Raw genomic sequence first — 25,789 nt, forward strand, 5'->3', positions numbered from 1 at the left:
CCCTAAAGACTCCATCAAAAAACCTACTGGAGCTAATAAAGGAATTTGGCAAAGTAGCAGGGTACAAAATTAATCTCAAGAAATTGACGGCATTCTTAAACACCAACAACGAACTCACAAAAAGAGAAACTAAAAAAACAATCCCATTTACCATTGCAGCAAAAAAATTAAGATACCTAGGAATAAACTTAACCAAAGAAGTAAAAGACCTGTTCTCAGAAAACTATAGGACATTGTAAAAAGAAATAGAGAAAGATATAAAAAAGTGAAAGCATATACCTTGTTCATAGATTAGAAGAATCAAGATCATTAAAATGTCAGTTCTACCCAAAGCAATCTATAGATTCAATGCAATGCCCATTAAAATACCGATGTCACATTTCATGGAACTAGATCAAATACTCCAAAAGTTTTTATGGGACCAAAAAAGACCCTGAATAGCCACAGCAATCTTGAAAAAGAAGAACAAATTAGGAGGGATCACAATACCAAATATCAGGTTATACTACTAAGCCATTGTAATCAAAACAGCCTGGTAGAACAGGCATATAGATCAATGGAACAGGACAGAGAACCCAGAAATGGACCCAAGACATTATGCTCAACTGACATTTGACAAAGGTGGCAAGAGCATACAATGGAGCCTCTTTAATAATTGGTGTTGGGAAAATTGGACAGGTACATGCAAAAAAATGAAGTTAGACCACCAACTTACACCATATACAAGAATAAACTCAAAATGGATAAAAGAGCCCTGGCTAGTTTGGCTCAGCGGTTAGGGCGTCAGCCCGCGAACCAGAGAGTCACGGGTTCGGTTTCCAGTAAGGGCACATACTTCAGATGCAGTTTGTCCCTGGCCCCAGTTGGGGTCGTGTGGGTGGCAACCAGTCGATGTGTCTCTCTCACATTGATGTTTCTCTCTCTCTTCCCATCCTCTCCCTACCGTTCTATCTGAAGATAAGTGCAAAAATGTCCTCGGGTGAGGATAAAAAAAAGGATAAAATACTTAATTGTGACTCGTGAATCCATAAAAATCCTATAAGAAAATGCAGGCAACAAAATTTCAGATATCACACGCAGCAGAATTTTCACTGCCACAACACCTAAGGCAAGAAAAACAAAGGAAAAAATGAACACATGGGACTACATCAAACTAAAAAGCTTCTGCACAGCAAAAGAAGCAACCATCAAAATGGAAAGGGAACCCACTACATAGAAGAGCATAACTGCCAATGATACATCAGATAAGGGGTTAATCTCCAACACAGATAGAGTACTCATACAACTCAACAAAAGGAAGACAAAGAATCCAATTAAAAAATGGATAGAGGACCTAAACAGACACCTCTCCAAACAGGACATGCAAATGGCTAAGCGACATGAAAAAATGCTCAACGTCACTAATTATCAGAGAGTTGCAAATTAAAACGACTATCAGCTATCACCACACACCTGCCAGAATGGCTGCCATCAACAAATCATCACACAAGTGCTGGCGAGGGTGTAGAGAAAAGGAGACTCTAGTCCACTGCTGGTGGGAATGCAGACTGGTGCAGCAACTATGGAAATCCATAAGGTGTTTCCTCAAAAAGTTAAACATGGAACTGCCATTTGACCCAGTGATCCCACTTCTAGGAATATACCCTAAGAAGCCTGAAACACCAATCAGAAAAAATATATGTACCCCTATGTTCATAGCATCACTATTTACAATTGCTAAGATCTGGAAACAGCCCAAGTGTCCATCAATAGATGTGTGGATAAAAAAGCTGTGGTACATATACACAATGGAATACTATGCAGCTATAAGAAAGAAAGATCTCTTATCCTTTGAGACAACATGGAGGGACCTGGAGAGTATTATCTTAAGCAAAACAAGCCAATCAGAGAAAGACAAATATCACATGATCTCACTTATTTGTGCAATACATGAACAAAACAAAATGATGAACAGAATGGACCCAGAGACGTGGATGTGGGGTAGAGACTGAGAAACCTCAGAAGAGGGGGTGTGGGAAGGGAAGAACTAGACCACAGAACTTATATGAATGTATGTGTAACCAATGGACATAGACAACTATGCTGGAGGGGTGGGATTGGGAGGAGGGTGTCAATGGTGGAAAAAGCAGAACCATCTGTAACAAAAATAAGTTAATAAAAAAAAAGAAAGAAAATTAAGGAGGAAATAAACCCAACAGTAATGTATGTAAATTTTCTATCTTAGTACATAAAAAGTCCTTACAAAGCAATAACAAAATACAAATACTCCTTCAATAGTCAAAGGCAAAAACAGTTAATAAATTCCATATAAATATATATTTAAATGTTTTCAGATTCAACAATAATTCAGTGCAATACTAGCATAACAATGAGGCACTTTTTACCTATCAAAATAAAAATATAAAAAATAATATCCAGTGCTAGTGAGGATAGAGTAAAATGGACACTCTAATATGCTGTTTGTGGGAATATAAATTGAGAAAACTTTTCTGGGAAGCAATTTAGCAGTATGTATCAAGTACCTCAATAATGCCCACATTCCTTTAGCACAAAATAAGTCCATTATCAGCAATAAGAAAATAGGGATATGCACAGAAATTTAAGTTCAATAATTTTTATTACATTTTTATTGTGCTAAAATACATATAACATACAATTTGTCATTTTATTCATTTTAAGTGTACAATTAAGTGGCATTAATTACATTCAAAATGTTCAACCATCACCACTACCTATTTCCAAAAATTTTCACCACCACTCTGGCTGGTGTGGCTAAGTGGTTAGAGTGTCAGCCCATGCACCGAAGGGTCACTGGTTCAATTCCTGGTCAAGGGCATGTACCTGGGTTGCACGTTCAATCCCCAACCCCAGTCAAGGAGTATGCGGGAGGCAACTAAGCATTGTGTCCCTCTCACATCAAAGTCTCTCTCTCTCTCTCTCCCGCTCCCTAGCTCCCTCCCACTCTCTAAGAATCAATGGAAGAAATATCCCTGGGTGAGGATTAACAAAAAACAAAAAAACAAAAATTCATCACCATCAAAGAAAAACTCTGTACTCATTAAACAGTAATTCTCCATTTTCCCCTTCCCCCGGCCCCTGGTAACTCTAATCTTCTTACTATCTTTACATGAATTTTCCTACTTTAGATATTTCATATAAGTGAAATCACATAATATGTGACCTTTTGTGTCTGGCTTATGTTTTCAAGGTTCATCCATGTTGTAGTATGTATCAGCACTTCATTCCTCCTTAAGGCTGAATAATATTCCATTGTGTGGATATACCACTTTTTGATTATTCATTCATCTGTTGATGGACACTTGGGTTGTTTCCACCTCTTGGCTATTGTGAACAATGCTGCTATGAACACTGACATACGAAAATGTTTGAATCTCTGTTTTCATTCTCTTTGGTACTGTTACGGACAGAATTGTGTTCACCCCAAAGTTCATATATTGTGACCGTATTTGGAGATAGGGCTGATAAGGAAGTAACTAAGGTTAAATGAGGCTATAAGGGTATGGCCCTAATCCTATATGACTGGTATCCTTATAAAAAAAAAGGACAAGACAGCAGGACTGCACAAGCACAGGGAAAACGTATCTTTGAGGACACAGCAAGAAGTTGGCCACCTGTGATTGATGTTTCTCATATCGATGTTTTTCTCTCTCTCCTCCTTTACCTTCCTCTCTCTCTAAAATTAAAAAAAAAAAAAACATTCTTTAAAAATTATATTAAAAAGAAGGTGGCCACATGTAAGACAGAGAGGGAGGCCTTACCAGAAGTCAATCTTGCCAATGATACCTTGATCTTGGACTTCTAAACTCCAGAACTGTGAGAAAATTAATTTCTGTTATTTAAGTCATCCAGTCTGTGTATTTATTATGGCAGCCCAAGCAGACTAATACAGATATATACCCAAGGGTGGAATTGCTGGATCATATGATAATTCTATGCTTAACTTTTTGAGGAACTGCCAAACTTTTTCACAGTGGTTGAATCATTTTACATTCCCACCAGAAATGTATAAAGTTTCTAATTTTACCATGTGTATATTAAATAATTTTATTACAGTGTTATAATAATGAATAAAATGGAATCATAAATAACATCCAATGATAGGAGACTGCCTAAATAAATTAGAATATAACCATATAATAATGAATTATATAGTCATTAAACTCAAATATTAAAAAACATATATTAAAGATGTAAAAAATGCATAGGATATAATGCTAAGTGACAAAGGCAGGAATAAAACTACAATCACAGGTAATCTAATTTCACAAACAAAAGTGAGACTGGAAGAAAATACAGCAAAATGGAGAGTGAATTTGAGATTAAGTTTTATTTACACTTTCTGTACTCCCCATATTTTCTACAATGAACATGTATTATTTGAATGAACCAAAAAGGCACAAAGAATAAAACATATCATCTTTAAAAAACAAGGAACTGTAGCCCTGGCCGGTTTGGCTCAGCGGTTAGAGCGTCAGCCTGCGGTCCAGAGAGACCCAGGTTCGGTTCCCACTAAGGGCGCGTATCTCGGATGCAGTTTGTCCCCGGCCTTGGTTGGTCGTGCGGGTGGCAGCCACTCGATGTGTCACTTTCACGTCGATGTTTCTCTCTCCCTCTCTCTTCCTCTCCCTCCCTCCCACTCTATCTGAACAAAGGATGGAAGAATGTCCTCGGGTGAGGATAAAAAAAAAAACAAGAAAAAAAAAAAAAAGGAACTGTATATTGTTAAAAATAAGACTGTAAGAATGATACATCTCCCAGTTCAAAGGCTACAATGTATCTTTCCAGAAAAGAGAAAAAAAAAGTAGAAAAGATTGACACGTTGAACTCTTACTCTAAGCAAACGTGCCATATAAAAACAAGGGAAATGCAGATTTCCAGATACATTTTTACTGTATTTAATTTTTTTTAACTCATCTTTATTGTTAAATGTATTACAGATGTTCCCTCCTTTTTTATCCCATTGACTCCCTCCTCCCCAATCTCACTCCTCTCCTGCCTTCCCCACACTATTGTCAGAGTCCATTGGTTATGAATATATGCATAGAAGTTCTTTGGTTTATCTTATCCCTACCTCCCTCCCCCCTTCCCTTTGAGGATCATCAGTCTAACAACCAATTTGTGCTTCTTAATTCCTTCATCTTTTTCACCTATCCCCCAGCACCCACCCATCTGGCAAGCAACAAAAAGTTCTCTGTATCTATGAGTGTTTCTGTTCTGCTTGCTCATTTTGTTTGTAGATTCAATTGTTGATAGATATGTATTAATTGCCATTTTATTGTTTATATTTTTGTTCTGTTTCTCCTTCAAGAAGACCATTCAACATTTCATATAACACTGGTTTGGTGGTGATGAACTCCTTTAGCTTTTTCTTGTCTGGGAAACTCTTTATATGGCCATTGATTCTAAATGATAGCTTTGCAGGATAGAGTAATCTTGGTTGTAGGTGGTTGCTTTATATCATCTTGATATCTCCTGCCACTCCTTTCTGGCCTGCAAAGTTTTTTTAGAAATCAACTGACAGTCTTATGGGAGCTCCTTTGTAGGTAACTGACTGCTTTTCTCTTGCTGCTTTTGAGATTCTCTTTGTCTTTAATCTTTTACATTTTAATGATGATGTGTCTTGGTGTGGGCCTCTTTGGGTTCATCTTGTTTGGGACTCTCTCTGCTTCCTGGACTTGTATGTCTGTTTCCTTCACCAAGTTAGGAAAGTTTTCTGTCATTATTGTTTTAAACAGGTTTTCAATTTCTTATTTTCTCTCTTCTCCTTCCGGCACCCCTATGATGCAAATGTCGGCAAGTTTGAAGTTGTCCCAGAATCTCCTTACATTATCCTCATTTTTTTTGGATTTTTTAATTTTGCTATTCGAATTGGGTGTTTTTTTCTTCCTTATATTCCAAATCGATGGTTTGTTTCTTGGATTTACCTACTCTACTATTGATTCCCTGTAAATTATTCTTTATTTCAGTTAGTGCATCCTTCATTTCGGACTGGTCTTTTTTTATGTTGTTGATGTTCTCACTAAGTTCCTTGAATGTCTCACCAAGTTCCTTGAGCAACCTTGCAACTTGTGTTTTGAACTCTGCATCTGATTGATTGCTTATCTCCAATTTGTTTAATTCTTTTCCTGGAGTTTTTTTCTTTTCTTTCATTTGGGACATGTTTCTTTGTCTCATTTTGGCTGCTGCTTTGTAATTGTTTCTATGTATTAGGTAGAGCTGCTATGTCTCCTAGACTTAGTAGAATGGCCTATTATTGTAGATGTCCTGCAGGGTCCAGTAGCACAGCCTCCGTGACCACCCCAGCTGGGCCCTCGAGGTGCACCCCTAGTGTAGCCTGTACACCCTTCTGTTGTAATTGAGTCTTGATTGCTGTTGGCACGTCAATGGGAGGGATTTACTCAGGCTGATCAGCTGCAAGGACTGGCTGTGCCCACTGACCACTGGCCTCTGACTCCCTTGGAGGATCAGCAGTGTAGGGGCCCAACACACAAAGCAAGACTTACCTCATCAGGGCTCTGGTACCCAGAGTTCGATCACTGAGTGTGTCACTTGTGGAGGTGGTTGAATGGTGGTGTTTCGATGGGGTCTGAAACTGTCCACTCGCTGTGCTGGCTCTGGAGCAAGGTCAGCCATTGCCTGTGTTCTACCTGGGGCCACCCGGCATATGCTACAGTGATGGCTGCTTCTTGTTCTGGGCTTGGAGGTGCCCAGGAAAAGCTAAGTTGTGAACCAAGGCTGGTTGCTTCTAGTGCCAGGCCTGGAACCACTTAATGAGAGGTATGGGGCTTGCTGAGTCCAGATGTTGCTTGTTTGAGAGATTTTAGGAAACTCTGAAGCAGGATCCAAGCCAAGCCAATCCTATGGTAAAGCCACTGGAAATAGCTTGGGTGGGCCCAAAATTTGGGTGAGGCAGGGCCTCAGGGAATCATCAGGGCAGGGCAAACAGTGTGAGCCAGGTTGCTGGAGTCTCAGATATGGCGGCCGTCTGTGCCCCAGGGAAGGGCTCGCCAAAGGAACGTCAGCCTCCACCAGCATGTCTGTTCAGGAGAAAGCCGCCTCTCCAGCCCTCGTTCCAATGCCAAACAGTTCAGTTCTTCCCTGTATATCTCTGGCGCCTCTCAAGCAGCTTCCCCTCTAAGCTTAGAGGGAGCAAGTCCGAGTAAGTCCATGCTCGGGCCCTTTAAGAGGAGCTGCCTGGGGCTCCGGCAGCCGCACCTTCCCTGAGCCTCAGTTCCCACTGGTTTTCCAGCCAGAAGTTATAGGGACTTCTCTTCCTGGCACTGGAACCCTGAGCTGGGTGCCTGATGTGGGACGGGGACCCCTCACAACTGAGGTAGCCTCCCAATTTTTATTCACCACACATGGGTGTGGGACCCGCCTATCTGCACCTCCGCCACTCCTACCAGTCTCAATGCGGCTGCTTCTTTAGTTTCGTAGTTAATCATCCCTAACCACTTCGCACTTTGACTTTCACAGCTTCACTCTACTGCAGTTTTTTCAAATATATTCATTAAAAAATTGATCATGACAGTAAAAATGATACAGCATGCGCTCGGTTGTCTGAGTCAATTATACACCCCTGTGTATAATTATACACCCTACAGATAACAAACTAAAAGCATTCTGGAGTATTTCTTTGCATATCTCTTTATACATATTTATACTTTTTAAATGTGTAACTGAGATTACACTATACATGTAGCCTATCTTCTGTTTTATTTCATTTGGCTTTCTGGTATAAGGTTTTCCCATAAAAGTCCATTGTATGAATGTCCCACAATTTATTCAACCATTTATCTACTGGTGGACAATTAGGTTTACCCAATTTTTCACTATTATAATAATCCTGAGGTAAATATTTTCATACCTAAATCTTCTACCACATTCTTGATTATTTTCTTAGGAATTTCCAGAAAGGTGATCACAGGTGTCAAAGGGTATAACATGTTTTAAGGCTTTTAGGAATCTTATTAGATTGCTTTCTAGAAAGTTTGTTCCAATTTACCCTCCTACCAGTGTAGCACTAAGCAATTTCAAGTTTTCCTTGCTTATTTTCTAGATTTAATTTTTATTTATTTTATATTTAGTAGGGATACATATTTTTCATGTTAACAAGCGAATTGTATTTTTTGTGTTATAAACTGTCCATATTTCTACTGAAATGTTAGTGCTTCTTTTTTAAAAAATCAATTTGTATGAGATCTCTATAGTTAAGAATATTAATAAGGAGAGGGAATTCTTTATGAAAACCTTCACAACAGAACTTCTTGAAACATCAAGTTTCCTGGCTCATTTAAAATGGGTTTCAATTTATAAAAATCCTATCTACATATAGCTTTTTACCGTATAAAATAAGATACATTTTTTCAAACTTTGTCTAAAGAACTGGTTAATAAGAAGAAAGCAATGTACCCAAGCTTGTTCCATGGCAATATAAAGAATGCTGGGCCCTGGCCGGTTTGTCTCAGCAGTGAGCATAGGCCCGTGGACCAAAGGGTCTCAGGTTTGACTGTCAGTCAAGGGCATTTGCCTGGGTTGCAGATTCAATCCCCGGTACTGGCCAGGGTCGCGTGGGAGGCAACTGATTGATGTGTCTCTCTCACATCGATGTTTCTCTCTCTCTCCCCCCCCCTTCCATTCTATCTAAAAATTAATGGGAAAATATCCTTGGATGAGGATTAACTAAAGAAAAGAACACTGGAAGTATGCCTAGTGATATTATAAGGAATTGTACACATATGCCTATCGAAAGACATATTTACTGACTGTTTCTGATCTTTCCCAGGCTCAGTACACAGTAGGCAATGATTACAACTAAGCCAGGCTACATCATGCACACACATACACCTACCACCCTTGCAGCAGCAGCACAGAAAGAAGAAATGGGAGTTTAGGAATCATACCTGTTCCAGCTTCATCTCTTACTAATTATGTGAACCCACACAATAGTGTTTCACCTATTTCCTCGTCTATAAAATGGGACTAATACCTATCTGGCAGGGTTCTTAGTCTTAAATGAGAGAAAGGGGAAGCACTTCACACAGTGCCTAGTATATAGTAGGAACTCAATAAATGCTAGCAACTTTCTTCTTGAGAACACTACTTCTTACAGAGCCCTTCCTTCCCTGATGCTGCCCCCCAGTGGACTAAGGTTCTCCTGCCCCTATGCAAGGTGATTTCCACTTGAAACAGATCCTATAGAGGAACATCTACATTTGAAAAACAGGTCGTTTATTTCCTCATTAACCAAAAAGGTGGTTTTTAAAAATATTTTAGACTGGAAGGTATTTAAATTCCAATTTGATCTACAGAAGTACAGTTGATTTACAGTTTCCTATCTAATTCTATCTTCCCTATATACCCCTACTAATTTTTCCAAGAAAAAATTATCCTGACCCTCTTCTTCAATTCAGCCTTTCCCCCAGACAACGCCCTAGTGGTTTTACTCACCCACACAGTTGTCACAGATACTGCAATGGGAGGCCCGGGGAGGCCGGAAGATCTTGCATGTATAACAGTATTTCAGCTTTACAATCTGGTTGTTTATCTGGAAATTCTTAATACGAGGGGGTGGTCGCTGGCCCTGGGGCACCGCACCATTGGTAGATTCTGTAGATCAGTAAAGACAGTTAACATCACTGCCAGCCATTATTTGAAGCCAAAGTTCTCACCATTTTTCCAAAAGCCATGAGAGTAATCAAAGGTTCCTTAGACCCATTGTCTTCTCCAGACTAGCATTTCCAGATTAGACTCTCAACATCAGAGTGTCCACTGAGTGCCATGCAATACTTTTGTGTGCGTGTGAAAAAGAGTTTCTTCAAGGTTTTTGCTAATTACAAAGAAAACCATTTATAAAAAAATAAAATGGTTAAAAAACATAAAATGAAAATAACCAACTTCACTCATAAAGAAATAAAAATTAACACAAAAGTACCATTTCCACCACTGTATTGACAAACATTAAAAAGAATAAAAACACATAGTGTCGGCAAGGATGGGGAAGAGGTATTTTTATACATTACCAGTAAGCAATGTAGCAGTGGCTACCAAAATTTTAAATGTACTTATTTTTTTACCCAGAAATACTACTTCTAGGAACTTATCAAAATTACAATGAAAGGTACAAAAAATGCTGACACAAAACTATTTGTCACAGAGTCAAAAAACTGAAAACTTCAATGTCACAATAGGAGATTAGCAAAGTAAATTATGATACATGCATAGGATAAAATATTATGCAGCTATTTAAAATGTTGTAGATGAGCAAATGATGACAGGAAAATATTCACAATATATTACAAAATAAAAATGTACGCTGAAAAGCAACATATAGAAAGAATATTATCTTGCAAAATTAAAATATATGCATGAAAAAAAAGCTGCTAATACTTAGAATCAGAAAAAACACAATCATTTAAAAATAAGAGTAATACATGCTTGTTGTAAAAAATTTGTAAAAAACAGAAAATATAAATAAGAAGCCCTGGCCGGTGTGGCTCAGTTGGTTGGGTGTCATCCAGTGCACCAAAAGGTTGCTAGTTCAGTTCCCAGTCAGGGCACATGCTTGGGTTGTGGGCTCACAATTCCTGGTAAGGGGCGTGCAGGAGACAGCCAATCAATGTTCTGCTCTCACATCTCACATTGATGTTTCTCTCTCCCTCTGTCTTCCTCTCTCTCTAAAAATCAATAAAGTATTTAAAAAAATCACTGACAGTCTCTCAGCTCAAGGATATTCATGCATTTTGGTGTATTTCCTTTATCTTCTCTTAACAGATAAACATTCATGATTTTTTTTAAAATTTGAGATCATGTTATAAATGCAATGTTGTACCCTGCATTTTTTACTTAAGATTATACAATAAACATTTTTCTGTGATTGTTAATTTTTTTTAAAACATCACTATTGGCAATACAAAATTCCATCGTATACATGTACTGTTATTTATTTACTCATTCCATATTGTTGGGCATTTAAGTAGCCTGTGGTCTTTTACTATTTAAATCATGCTGCATGCAAAAACTTACAATATTACAAATAAAGCTAAATCCCCTTGATCATCATTCCAATCTCATCCACCTCCTCCCTTCCTCAAGAATATATTCATGTGTTAAAATTAATTTCTAAAACATAAAGAGAACAGCAAAGTGTTGAAGTCTGGGCAATAATATATGAAATTGCCAGCATTAAAATAGCTAGGCCCATTTTAAAAAGAAAAAACAGTGCACTAAAAATCCTTCCACAATAATTTCTGTAGATCTCTGTTTATTTCCATTAGCTGAACCCTGAGAGAAGTGGAATTACTTGGTCAAAGGGTATGAACCCTTAAAGCCCATATTACTATTGCCAAACTGCTTCATAAATTGATAGATTTGCACACCTGCCCATCTGCAGCACATGAGAGTGCCTATCTTATTGCACCCCCACTATGCAAGATGATTCTAAAAACAGATTATTTTTTCAATTCATTTTGATTTTTAAAAATATCTGTCATATGGAAGTTTTCCCTTTTTTGCAGAGTAGGGTGGATGTCGTGAAATCAAACAATAACATTTTCACAAGTCTTAAAAGGATTGGAATGGCTGTTCATTAAAGGATATGAGTACCACCTTAATGCCACCTTAATATTCCTTTGCATATTATTTATATAAACACACCTGGAGGATAGAATTCATGGTTAACCCTCCCTATGAGGTACTATGATACAAGGGAATCACCTGTCTTCTTCTCTCTGTTCCCCCCACCCATAGCACACTCAGTACAGTAAGTCCTCATTTAGCATCTTCAATAGGTTCTGTGACTTTAAGTGAAACAATGTATAATGAAACCAATTTTACCATAGGCTAATTAATATCAACAAAAGTTAAGTCCCCATGGCATCTCATCCATGTTGTAATGAAACTGTTGAATAAACAATGTTATTCAAGAACCTGCTATACAGGGCTCAATGTTGAATATAAGTTGACAAAAACTTGTTGGCATAAAAATAAACATACACATGGCCCTGGCCGGTTTGGCTCAGCGGTTAGAGTGTCAGCCTGTGGTCCAGAGAGACTCAGGTTCGGTTCCGGCTAAGGGCACGTACCTCGGTTGTGGTTTGTCCCTGGCCCTGGTTGGTTGTGGGGGTGGCAGCCACTCGATGTGTCCCTTTCACGTCGATGTTTCGATCTCTCTCTCTCTCTCTCTCTCTCTCTCCCCCTCACTCTATCTGAACAAAAAATGGAAAAATGTCCTCGGGTGAGGATAAATAAATAAATAAATAAACAAACATACACACGAGTATGAATTCAGGAACGCATTCTTCTACCAAGAAAAACACGCTAAATGCAGAGGTCACAAACATGATGGCTCAAGCCTAGACCCCAGGCCCAGTGATCTGGCAAAACAGAGCTTACCTTGCTAAGGAACTTGCCGTGACATGCAAGAGACAAGTCAAGGCACTGCCCTAACCTTCAATTTGTCCATATGGAAGTAGAAAGGGGATGTTAAAACAATAACACAGGTGGAGAAAAGACAGCACTCACAACTCTCCCTTCTATCTTGCTCTTAACTACCCCAGCTCTACTGGGTCTCCATGAACTCCAGCTGCGCCAACACACCTCGCCTCTACTTTCTTCCCACCAGTCCCATCGTCACCCATCCCTAAGTAGTTCAAGCTCAGATGTGCACAAACCTATATACCCATAGCTCAACTGAAACTAGATAAAATTTTTCAAAAAGAAATTCACTAAGAAGCTAGAGCGAAACACAGCTAAAATGAAGAAATACAAAAGTTTGGAAGCTTTAAAAGCACTCTAAGAGTACTGAATCAGCCCTGGCCAGTTTGGCTCAGCAGTTAGAGCATCAGCCTGCAGTCCAGAGAGACCCGGGTTTGGTTCCCGCTAAGGGCACGTACTTCAGTTGCAGTTTGTCCCCGGCCCTGGTTGGGTCGTGTGGGTGGCAGCCACTCGATGTGTACCTTTCATGTCAATGTTTCTCTCACTCTCTCTCTCTCCCTCCCGCTCTATCTGAACAAAAAATGAAAAAATGTTCTCGGATGAGGATAAAAAAGAGAGTATTGAATCAACATGTTACACACCTTAAAATTATACAATGTTATATGTCAATTATATCTCAACAAAGCTAGAGGGGGGGGAAAGAAATCAAGTGGAAATGGAAAAACATATTTCACTGAAAACAGCATGCATATAAACATTAGGAATAAATTCTATATGGGAAGTACAGAAACTACATAAAGAAAACCATTAAAAATGTATTAATGGGCATAAAATTCTATCTGAAAATATAAAGACATACTTTTGGGGGGTAGGCAGATAATATTATAAAAATATAAATTCCTGTGTTGGCCAGTTTGGCTCAGCAGTTAGAGCATCAGCCCGAGGACCAAAGGGTTGTGGGTTTGATTCCTGGTGAAGGGTACATACCTGCACTGGAGGTTTGATCCCCCACCCTGCTTGGGGTCATATGGGAGGCAACCAATGTGTCTCTCTCACATTGATGTTTCTCTCTCTCTCCCCCACCTCCCTCCCTTCTACTCTCTCTAAAAATAAATGGAAAAATATCCTTGGGTAAGGATTAACAACAAAAAATGTAAATTCTCTCAAAAATAATACATAAATGTAATACCTACTAGAATCCCATTAGGTTTGTGTTTTTAATTAAATAAAATAATATTAAAATATAAAAAACAACCAAACACACACCCTAAAAGAACTAAAGGCTAACCACAGACTGGTGCTCAGTTGGTATAGTTTTCAGTCTTACAAGTTCTGGGTCCCTTTCTTCTGCTTTATCTGGCTTGGACGCTGACTCAAGCTACTTGGGTACTGGACTTGAGGACAGCTTAGGCAGGCACTGCTGTTGGGTCTGGTGGGCTCCTAGTCCCTTCTAGTACAGCCTTCTTTCCCAGTGTGAGCTCCCAGGATATCCCCTTCTCCAGTCCTGGGATGTTGTTTCAATTCATGAAGCCACCCTGGTTCCTCAGTAGTGTGATACTCTATCTCCGTCCCAAAGAGCCCTACCGTGAGCTGCAGACTTCTCTGTAATGAACCTGTAACCTCTTCCTTACCATTCCTAGAATTCTCAATGGTTCCTGGCACCATAGCTGTCCCTTCTCACCTTGTGTGTTCTCCTAAAGCAGGAATTCTTGGTCACAGGTCCATGAATATGCTTCAAAAGTTCTATGAATCCCTGAACTTACATACAAAATTGTATGTATGTGCATGCATGTAAGAATATTTTTATGGCCCTAGCCGGTTTGGCTCAGCGGTTAGAGTGTCGGCCCATGGACCGGAGAGACCTGGGTTCAGTTCCCACTAAGGGCACGTACCTTGGTTGCAGTTTGTCGCTGGCCCCGGTTGAGGTTGTATGGGTGGCAACCAGTCGATGTGTCTCGCTCACATCGATGTTTCTCTCTCTCTTCCTCCCTCTCCCCTTCCCGCTCTATCTGAAGATAAATGCAAAACAAAACAAAAAATGTCCTCGGGTGAGGATAAAAAATAAATAAATAAATAAATAAAATATTTTTATGAAGAGAAGGTTTATAGCTTTCACGAAAAATTCAAATGAGTTGATAACTCCCAAAGAGTTAAAAAAAAATCCTTTTGGGAACAGTGCAGCATATCTTGCTAACAAATTCCTCCTGAAATGCAACCCAACACAGGGAAGAAGGAAGCATGCGACTTTCAAATGTTCCTACACCTGCCTTAGCAAATTCACAGGGTGAGCATGATCTCAGATTCAGGATCTCAGAGGGAAAAGCCTAAAAGGAATTGTTAATCTGCAACCACTATTATGATTCCATTCCCTTACTAATTAAAGCCACCCACTGCACAGTGTCTTGCCAGGTGGTTAGAAAACCCACCTATCTCCATTTCTATGAAAGCTGCTTCATCTGGTAGGGCTCGAGGGATCACTCCAGGGTCACTGAAGCTGGTCCTCAACAGTGTGGCCATGGAGAAAAGGAAGAGCATGGCAGCAAACACAGGGATGGCAGGAGACAGCTGGACAGCCAAGTAACGGCATCTGGAGAAAGCACGCAATTGAATATTTAGTTATACCTAACCTATATTGACCACAAATTGTTACCAGTATGTCAATCAGATCACCACGACAAAACAAGCAGTACCTTGAGGGCAGGGAGCATGCTTTTTACTTCACGTGAATCACCCAAAACTCCTAACATGTGGTTCTGTACATAATGGGAGCTCAACAAATACTTGATTGATGCCACCTATAACATACAGAAGACAGTCTCAGGGGACCTCCCCTACCCCCAAGCCCAGTCCTTCCTTTCAGCCTGCATGGAGTCACATTTCCTCTATGCCTCAGGAAAGGCTTACAACTGTTAAGGTCAGGGAAGCAATTGAGCCTGGACTTGCAAACATCACAGGTTGCTCTCACTCTGGGAATGTCTCAAGCTTTTCATACCCACCCGTATGGCATTAGGCCTGAGCTCCAGGAGGAGGAAGAAAAGATGAGGACTAGTCATGAAGCAAGGTCCCAGTGTCAGACAGAGTATGTCCAGCATGCTTCAAGGCCAATAAAAAGCTTCAGGGATGACTGACTTTGCAACATCCATTCCTTTCCTCTTCTCTGCTAAATTAGCTCAGCTAGTAGGTAACTATGACCATAAGGAAATAAGAAAACTATCTCCTGAGCACCCTTCCCAACATCATGTTTTCTCCCCTCTTTCTTCATAATTCACCTAGAAAGCCATACCTCTTCCTCTCTGGATATCCCAGCCCTACTCATCTGTCAGGTCCCAGAGACATCAATGCCATCATTGTCATCATCACAACCATAATTTACTGAGCACTCACCATATGCCAGGCACTGCACTAAACTCTTTATATGCATGATCTCATCCGATTCTCACACTAAATCTATGAGGTAGTCCATTATACCCATTTGATAGATGAAGAATCTGGGATTTAGAGAGGTCTTGCCTCCTCCAAAAGGCTTATCCTAAGCTGCACTAATCTCTTCTTTCTCTGGTCACATCATCCTCACTGAAGAGCATTGTACTCTTTCCTAGCTGTTTTTTACTATATTTACCTCATCTTCCCCAACTGGATTTCATAAGAGCAAGAATCTTGTCTTTTTGGAGCAGGAATGCTTAGGTTTGAATTCTGGCTCTACCAGCTCCTAGTTGGGTGACTTAGTTAACTTCAGTCTCTTTATCTGTGAAATGATAATAATAGTACTTCATGGGGTTGTTGTGTGGATCAGATGCATGAATATAAATAAAGTGCTTAGAACTGCACTTGACACACAGTAAATGCTAAGTAAATGTCAGCTATCATCATGGTTTTATATCTCCCAGAGCCTAATGCAAGTATGGGAATAAAGAAGCTGTCAACAAATACTTGTTGAGTCAAACTGAATTTCAAACCGAATAAATGGGAATATGCGATGAGAGTTATCACTGACCTATTTTTATACTCCTCCTCCTGGCACATTTTCTCCTTCAACACAGAGATCTTCTCTTGGAGGCAGACTATAAGTGGATAAGCAACGGCCAGAGGGAGAGTGGAGAAAGTAAGCTAAGGAAAAAGGCTTACTTCATTGGCATGGGGGTCAAGCAAGCTGCTGTCCACTCTAAACAAATGTTTAACCCCAAGTTGTATATTCACTGCAGTTTTGGAACAATCCCCATGAGATCCTCCCTTGCCTCCCTACCACACACATGACTCCATGGGGGATGCAAACCAACTGTAATATTAGATCGAACCATTTGTCATGAAGGTGAATATATATAGTGAACTTGCAAAATTATTTTTGTGGCTTTTTGTTTGCTTGCCTGCTTTTTGTTTTTAACAAAATCCTTGGTCATAGCTTACTTTTGTATGGTTTACTTCCTTCTCCTAAACACCAAGGGTAGGGGAAAATATTTAGAGAACTGAAGGATCTGGCTAACTGAGTTCAGGGTAATTAAGGTCCTTGAGTATCACGAACTTGTGGAGTACCCTCTTTTCCATTTTCCCCTTCACTGGTACAGAAAATCAGGAAGTAAATTCAGAAATGAAAATTACCTCCACTTATCAGGAACCCAAAGGCCACAGGAGAAACACAAGGCTCCATTTCATGAACAAGCCAAGTGAAATCACCAAACTAACAGAAATCAGCCATCTTTCTAAGATCATTATTGAAAAAAAAATAAGGAACGCCCAGTCAGAGTGGCTCAGTGGTTGAGCATCAACCCATGTACCAAGAGGTCACCGGTTTGATTCCAAGTCAGGGCACATGCCCAGGTTGTGGGCCTGATCCCCAATGGGGAGCATGCAGGAGGCAGCCAATTGATGTTCTCTCTCATCAATGTTTCTATCTCTCTTTCCCTCTCCCTTCCTCTCTCTCTAAAATCACTGCCCTGGTGTAAAGTCTCCAATTGAAAGCCTTAGAAAAATCAGAGCCATCTGAATGGACACCAAAGAGAGTGCAAATTGCTTTATTACAGGGAAAAGATACAGAGAATAGAACAAACACACACACACAAATACACATATGCACACACACACAAACAAATTAATGTTGCCCCCATGCACAGAAAGTCTCATCCAAGCTTAACTAAGTCCCCTTCCAACACCTGCTTATCAATCAGACAAAAAACAACTTAGATTTGAATTATGCTATGCCATCATGGATAAAGTTCTCTGTAATCTCCACACATACTATCTTCTGCACCTGCTAAAACAATACAGTCTGTATGTCAACAAGTACACAACAGGCCCATTGTATTGTTCTACAGAGATGAGGCCTACTGGCAGCCAGTTGTCACTAGTGGGTGGGTGTGGCTGGGAAGGCAGATGTGGGACCAGCAGGCCTTTCTACTCTGAGTAAGTGGAAACTTAGAGAGCCAGTAGCTAAGACTGTTGTAAACTACAACCCTTCATGCCTGTCTTTAATAGTTCAAATAAAAAAATATATCCCCCTAGGTTAGTCCCATTATTGAACTAAGCTAGAGATCCATCTCTGATAGGAATAAGCTGTGTGAAGATTTGGTGGTAATTCCCAAAATCAACCTCAAAAGTCAGGAGTATCCTCAAACATCATTAATTTGTCTTATTGAAAGACTGGATCTGCCATTCACAAATATAAGCTGGTTTTTGAACCTCCCCAGTACTTTCCATCAATATTGCGTCTTGGAATAATAATATCCATACACTTCTGGAAATAGAACTCTCCTTTGTCTTCAAAGTATCAACAGGCCTTCCCCTTTCCAGGGGGTTTGAAATTGCTTTTCTCCCCTGTAAATTTCATATATACAACCCTGTCTCCACTAAGTCTTTATTTCTGCCACCTGAAGAGGCATCGTCACTTTAAGTCCTGCTCAACCAACTTCTGGACTGGCCTCAGGCTTCCATAGCTGCGCTAGATGACTGGACTCCCACATGTCCCACAGACCACATGGTGGTAGTGACCAGCAGTAACCAGCAGTGCTAGGGTGGGCTGGTATGTCACGTACCATTCCCCATTCCTAGCATGCTAGTTCATTGGAGGGACAATGATAATGATAGACTTCAGTTCACTTGAGAAAGCTCAAAGAGGTTCATGAGTGGAGCTAGTAAATAATCAGACAGATTCTATGGCAATGCTCTGCCTCACAGATTGGTAGCATGGACTGCTTATATAATACTCTGCTTCTAAGTCTGCCTAATAGCCTTCTAGCTATGTTTTCTGTTGTTTCTATTGGATCAGTACATTCAATCAACCAACATGTATTTATGGGTTTAACAAATGAAGAATAAGAGAAATAGGAGTTAATTTTTTGGGGGAAAATATAACTAACATATGAAACAGCTAAAGAATGAGATAAGACCAATAAAGTGTGGCTAATTGAAACTGATCCCATAGCAGCTGTTAAGGGTGGCTTTAAACAAGAGCTGTGCTTGGAAATGCAGGAAGCACTCAGGGATTCGAAAGAGCCCCACAGTGGTCCTTGGCCCCACCTACTAGAAATAAGCCTTTGCTACAAGTCTTCTCTGATATAGATGGCTGTCTGTCCTCTTACATACTACCTACCTCTACAGCACAGTAAACATGAAGAACGCCCCCTCCCTATAAGACCGGTTCAAATTTCTTCTGATGACACTCAGAGTCTGCTGAGAGGGAAAAGGTTTCTTGGACAATAAAAACATAATTTAAAATCAGCCTCCAGATTTACTACTATGTGAAGGTCAGAAGAAAATGTATAACCCTGTTTTGCTCCAGTAGCAATGATGAAAATGAACCAAACAGGAACATTTTCAATTCTGAGGCAACAGACCATCTTCTCACTGAGAAAGATCAAAGTTTCTATCCAAACGTGCTAAGCAGTTGCCAAATTTCAGTTATAATAACAAATTTTACTTTCATCTATAACAAATACAACAAATTTCAAATATAACAAGTAACAAATTTCAATTATAATATACTCCTGCTCAAGAACTTAGAACAATTCCTAGCTGCTTATTATATTAAGCACCAAACTCCATAGGCCAGTATTCCAAGAACCTCCATTAACTGGCCTTATCTAATCACCATTATAAAGTTATTGTCTTCTCATTGCTCCACTCCAGAATCATCCCCCTAATTACCCTGAATGTACTAGCTTCTTGCTGTTGCAAGAGGCATAAGGTGCCTCCTTTACTCTTAAACACAATACTCTCTGAGGAGAAAGATTTAGGTCTTCTCTCTCTCAAACACTTCAACTAATGTCAGCATGCTGGTGGACATCCTGTTCTTTGTGCTTGCTTTCCCCCAAATAGAAGATCACTACTCTCAATTAAGACTCATTCTGGACCAGCCAGTGTGGCTCAGTGGATTGAGCATCTTGTCCCATGGACTGAGAGGTCCTGGTTCAGTTCCTGGTCAAGGCATATGCCCGGGTTGCGGGCTTGATCCCCAGCTCAATCTCAATCTCTCCTTCCCTCTCTCTCTCTAAAAAAAAAATCAATCAATCAATAAATTTTATATATATATATATATATATATGTAAATCCTCACCCGAGGATACTTTTTTTTTTCATTTATCTTCAGGTAGAGTGGGAGACAGAGAAAGAGAGAAACATCGATGTGAAAGAGACCCATCGACTGGTTGCCTCCTGCACGACCCAAGCCAGGGCCAGGGAGCAAACCACAACTGAGGTACGTGCCCTTGACCGGAATCAAACCCAGGACCCATTGGTCTGCGGGCTGACGCTCTACCTCTGAGCCAAACTGGCCAGGGCTAAAAAAAATAGATAGATAGATAGATAGATAGATAGATAGATAGATAGATAGATAGATAGATGATAGATAGATAGATAGATAGATAGATAGATATTTTTTATCCTCACCCGACGACATTTTTCCATTTTTTGTTCTGACAGAGTGGGAGGGAGAGAGAGAAACATCAATGTGAAAGGGACACATCAAGGAGCTTCCACCCGCACAACCAACCAGGGCCGGGGACAAACTGCAACCGAGGTGCGCGCCCTTAGTGGAAACTGAACCCGGGTCTCTCTGGACCGTAGGCTGATGCTCCAACCACTGAGCCAAACCGGCCAGGGCAATATATATATATATATATTTTAAAAGATTCATTCTGGGGGTAAGGTGAGAGCTGGGTGGAGGGGGACAATGGGGGAGAAAAGGGGAGACATCTGTAATACTGTCAACAATAAAGACTTTTTAAAATACGTTTTTATTTATTTTTTTATAGAGAGAGAGATAGAAACATCAATGTCAGGGAGAAACACTGATTGGCTGCCTCCTGCACACCCCCTACTGAGGACTGAGCCCACAACCCGGACAGGTGCCCTGACCAGCACCCCTCAGTCCATGGGATGACTCTCAATCCACTGAGCCACATCAACCAGGCAACAATAAAGATTTTTTTAAAAGACTCATTCTGCCCTGGCAAAGGAGCTCAGTTGGCTAAAGCATCGTCCCTATATGCCAGAGTTGTGGGTTACAGCATCGGCCTGCGGACCAAAGAGTCCCAGGTTTGGTTCCTGCTAAGGGCATGTACCTCAGTTGCAGTTTTTCCCCTGCCCCGGTTGGGGTCGTGTGGGTGGTAACTAAGCGATGTTTCTCTCTCACATCAATGTTTCTCTCTCTCTCTTCTTCCCCCCTTCTCTCCTGCTCTATCTGGAGATAAATGCAAAAATGTCCTCGGGTGAGGATAAAAAAAAAGAATCAACCAATGAATCCATAAATAAGTTGAACAACAAATGGATCTCTCTCTCTCTCTCTCTCTCTCTCTCTCTCTCTCTCTCCAATCAATCAATAAATTTAAAAAATTTTAAAAGACTCATTCTGAAAAGATGGGAGACAAATTCCATAAAAGATTGACAGCGTGAAACTCATTACCACTAAAGGTAGTAGAGGCTGAAATATACAGATAAATTCTGAATGACAAAACCACAAACAATTGTTAAAGGAAAGCACACTGTTCAGGAGACATAACCCAATCTTTCTCCAGGAATGTGCTTTATCAGGAAATTGAGCTTAGCTAAGTACTATAACAGATTGATGTCAAAGAGACAACTACTCCTTTCTAAAACTGCCCTTTTGTTGCCAAGTCACAGACATACTCTTAGGCTAGAAGAAGCATCAGACTGAACCCCTACAGAACAATTATCTAGAGAATGCTCTCTTGGTTAGAGATCACGATAAAGTCAGTTTTTCCTCTTCCCAATCTCACCTAAGGAACTTCAGGGAGCTGGACCTTGCACTATAAGCCCAAATATTCTGCCATGTCAGAATTTGGCTCCAGTCTGCATAGTCCTGTCTCTTCAAACCTGGTCACTTTGCGTTGTCAGATTGTCTTTTCTCTTCCAACTGCCCTCAGGGACATGGTGCTTCTTTCATCAGGATCACCCACAGAGTAACAAGTTACAGGCATGCATTGCTGAATTTTTCTGAGCCATCCTCATCTTGGCAGCAGGGACTAGAAATGGCCAGAGGTAATAATCCCTCATAACTCATAAAGCTTACTTTCTAGGTTCACCCTTAGAGATGGGCTCCCTGCTCTTGCAAGGCTATCAAAATGCCAAGAGAGAATGCTATCAGTATTCCACAAAGATGCCTTCATTTTCTAGGAGCATGAGTTGGAGAGGCCCAAATAACTTAGATGCCACTAGGTAACAAACACTAGTGACCAAGAACCTGGGATATGCTGGTCTAGCATTTGGCCCTATGTGCAGCTTTAGTAATCTGAATATCTTTAGGATTCCATTATTCAAAAGCTAACAATAAAATAAAAGATAATGTTATATGGAGGCACTGACTGTCCAACGGATCTTGATGAAGAAACCTCACTTCTGTGGACCTAGTTTCCTCACCTGCAAAAGAATGGGGATAGTCTCCAAGGTCCTTTCCAGCTCTATTATTCTATGATTCTGTGAGTCAAGACTGTTACATTTTAATTGCATCCAGGATGTATTAATTCTGCAATATTTACTGACCATCTACTCTATGTAGGGCCTGGTGGACGACATTGTGGGGGCCACACAGACATAGGAAATAGTTCCTGACATTGAAAGAGCTCAAATGACCACAGAAATCAGAAATGTAAGAAATGTCATATGCTTATGTGTTAAATGAGTGATATGTACAACTAGCCCCATGAATGCAGAAATTACTAGAAAGATTTCATAAAGGAAGACTCAAGAAGGGAGTTGAAAGAGAGGTGGAATTTGGAGAGGCTAGAAGTGGGACAATCACTAAGCAGTGCTACAAAGCATTTTTCAGTTCATGGAATTCAATGACTCCTGCATACATCACAAGCACCCATGAGGGTCAATCCAATGAGGTTTGATAGTGCCTTGATATGATTTCTTCCATATACAGCACAGTGAGGCACAAGCATTAATCATAGCAACAAACTGCTCCTACTTCTGTGGTCAAGAGTCACACAATCATTCTTGCCACAAGAGAGGTCTGGGGACCTTGACCCCAGTAGCAATCTGGTCACAAAGTTAAAAGAGGCAGCCCTGGCCAGTTTGGCTCAGCGGTTAGAGCGTCGGCCTGCGGTCCGGAGAGACCCGGGTTCGGTTCCCGCTAAGGGCACGTACTTCGGTTGCGGTTTGTCCACAGCCCTGGTTGGTCGTGCGGGTGGCAGCCACTCGATGTGTCCCTTCACGTCGATGTTTCTCTCTCTCTCTCTCCCTTCCTCTCTCTCCCTCCCACTCTATCTGTACAAAAAATGGAGAAATGTCCTCGGGTGAGGATTAAAAAAAAAAAAAAAAAGTTAAAAGAGGCAGTTAGAGAGCCAATGCCAGAAAACAGTATAGTTGGTCCTTTCCCCAAGCTTTATCATGAACTACAGTTTGACTAAATACCACAATCGCCTTTCAGTAGCTGGACAGCTCACAGGTTGTCAGTGTCATTCTTCTAGTGTCCTGACATTCCAGGCTAAGCTGGTGGCTAAGTGTTCATCATACAAACTGGACAGGGTTTGGGCAGAAAGAACTGAGAAGAGTTCATGTGCTCAAAGCTGAAACTGGCAGACACACTCGCATTGCCTAGATACCTCACCCAAAGAATAGATTAGAAAATCTTTTTTTAAGCACTGTACAATTTTCACTCTGCTTTTAAATTCAAATACATTTAGCATAGATAAAATTATACTTAAATATATGAACATATTTAAATACAGCTACCTACATGTAATCTTCTAGCCTCTCCTTTTTTGTGTATGTATTTGACTCTTCCAGCCAGTCACAAGAGTTATACAGAATTTCAGACTCTCAGAATTATAAGAGGCTTAGTGTCAATCTAGCACAATTTCCCATCCAGGCAAAAATTCACTCTGTGACAGCATCCCTGAGAGATGGCCACCTGGCTTCTTTAGAAACACCTCTAACAATACACAGCTAACTAGCTCCTGGATGGACAACCTTTTTTCATTCTATGTAGTCAACCTATTATCTGTCCACTAACAATTACAGGTCCATCCTTTGATAAGTTTAAACATGTAAAGGAAAAATTCAAAATAAAAAGATTTCCACTGGCCCTACTAGCACTGCATGTTTTTCATCAAGGGCACTCATATGCCTGACCAGATTTCTCAAGCCATCTGGCCAACCCAGGGCTGTGCCACAGGCAGTTATAAATCAACTCGTACTTGCTCCTAAGCACCTGCTGAAAGCAAGACCCTGTTACTAAAATGCAGATCCAGATGTACCTCAGAATCTAGACTCTCTTCCCCAAGGCAAAAATTCAGCAGCCAGAGTCAAGGTGTCTAAGCTCCTGGATAATCTGAGGATGAAAATAAACAGTCCTTTGTCACCCTCACCTGGCTGAAGACAGGGGACTAGATCAGCTGACTTCCTGAGGTCTCCCGAAATTCTAATACTAACAAAGGAGCCCATATTATGCTCCCCAGACCCTATCCCCTACTGTGTGCTTGGTAGTAAATTATAGACTCCAAAGAAAAAGGTTGACCAGAAAGTGACTCCATTCTTCAGAAGCATGCTGCTTTCCTTTGTATAGCCTGTCACTGACAAGGCACAAGGCAGTCAACACCTAGTGTCTCTCTCTCTCTCTCTCTCTCTCTCTCTCTCTCTCTCTCTCTCTCTCTCAAAAACATATTCCACCACATTCTCAGTGAAAAGGATTCATCAGCAGGGTCCTCTCCCTCTTGGCCAGAGTTACACTTCCCCATTCCACTCCTCAGCTAATATATTTACTTCCTTCTCCTTCCCCCAGCCCTTCCCTTAAAAATATTTACTCTAAAAAGGGGGGACATCTGTAATACTTTAAACAATAAAGATAAAAAGTATTAATTCTATCGCACAGACAGCTGGAACTCCAAGTAGTTTACAAACAACCTCACCTTTTATATCTGAGGGCAAAGAAAGCATGAGAAATAATTTGGGGAGAAAGTCATCTTGGTAGAAAACTCAACCTGCCTCTGTCAAACCATAACTTGGCTAATTATAAGCTGATCCCACAGGCAGTTTTCTTCAGAAGCCTTTGGGGTCTAAATGGTACAGATTCAAATCAGACTCTGTCTGGCTCCCAGATACAAAAAGGGTCAAAAGTTAATAAGCTCCAAATTTCAAGTTTCCCTGGCCAGTCAAACCAGAGGTTTCCTGGGCCCAGACTTACCAGCTTGCTCAGAGTCTGAAAACAAGTCTCATTTTTGTTTTGAATTTGTTGTTGTTGTTGTTAATCCTCACCTGAGGATATTTCTCCACTGATTTTTAGATAGAGTGGAAGGGAGGGAGGGAGAGAGAAGTGGAAGGGAGGGAGAGAGAGAAACATCTATGTGAGAGAGACACATTGATTGGCTGCCTCCCGCACAACCACAACCAGGGCCGGGGATCGAACTTGCAACCCAGGTATGTGCCCTTGACTGGGAATCAAACCCGGACACTTCAGTCCATACGCCAATGCTCTAACTGCAGAGCCAAACCTGCCAGGGCATGTTTTGAATGGTTTTAATCACACAAAAATTAACCCCAAGGCAAAGAGGGTCAGGATGGGGGCAGAAAGAGCTAGTGATTCCACAGGGATGAAGCAAAAGACAGTGAGGATGACATAGAACAGAATTCAGCTCAGTTCAGAAGCAAGGGAGGAGTAAAGCAAAGAAAACTTGGAGAGATGGATCAGGAAAGGGGAAATTTTTTGACACTATGCATATGCCTGCCTGATGACACATGCTCCCTTGTACCCCATACAAGTATATACACACTCAGCCATGAAACTCTGACTGGAAAGCAGCTAAGAAGCCATGATCAAACTGCCTGACTTTGCCAAATACTTCACAAAGTCAACAGCAGCAGCAGCAAAAGTGCCTTTGAC

The 25,789-nt window shown here is 40.6% G+C and overlaps 1 protein-coding gene across 1 annotated transcript in view; it reads right to left on the minus strand.

Moving 5' to 3' along the window:
- Nucleotides 1–25,789, minus strand: part of ZDHHC9 (zinc finger DHHC-type palmitoyltransferase 9) — a 39,411-nt gene that overhangs the window by 10,411 nt on the left and 3,211 nt on the right. The window contains exons 3-4 of the mRNA XM_036270360.1: nucleotides 14,883–15,043; nucleotides 9,472–9,630 (exon numbers count right to left, since the gene is read on the minus strand). Of these exons, the coding sequence (XP_036126253.1) occupies nucleotides 9,472–9,630; nucleotides 14,883–15,043 (320 nt within the window). The remainder of the gene's footprint in view (nucleotides 1–9,471; nucleotides 9,631–14,882; nucleotides 15,044–25,789) is intronic.

The sequence above is a fragment of the Molossus molossus genome, unplaced genomic scaffold, assembly GCF_014108415.1.
Source record: "Molossus molossus isolate mMolMol1 unplaced genomic scaffold, mMolMol1.p scaffold_m16_p_2, whole genome shotgun sequence".
NCBI lineage: Eukaryota > Metazoa > Chordata > Mammalia > Chiroptera > Molossidae > Molossus > Molossus molossus.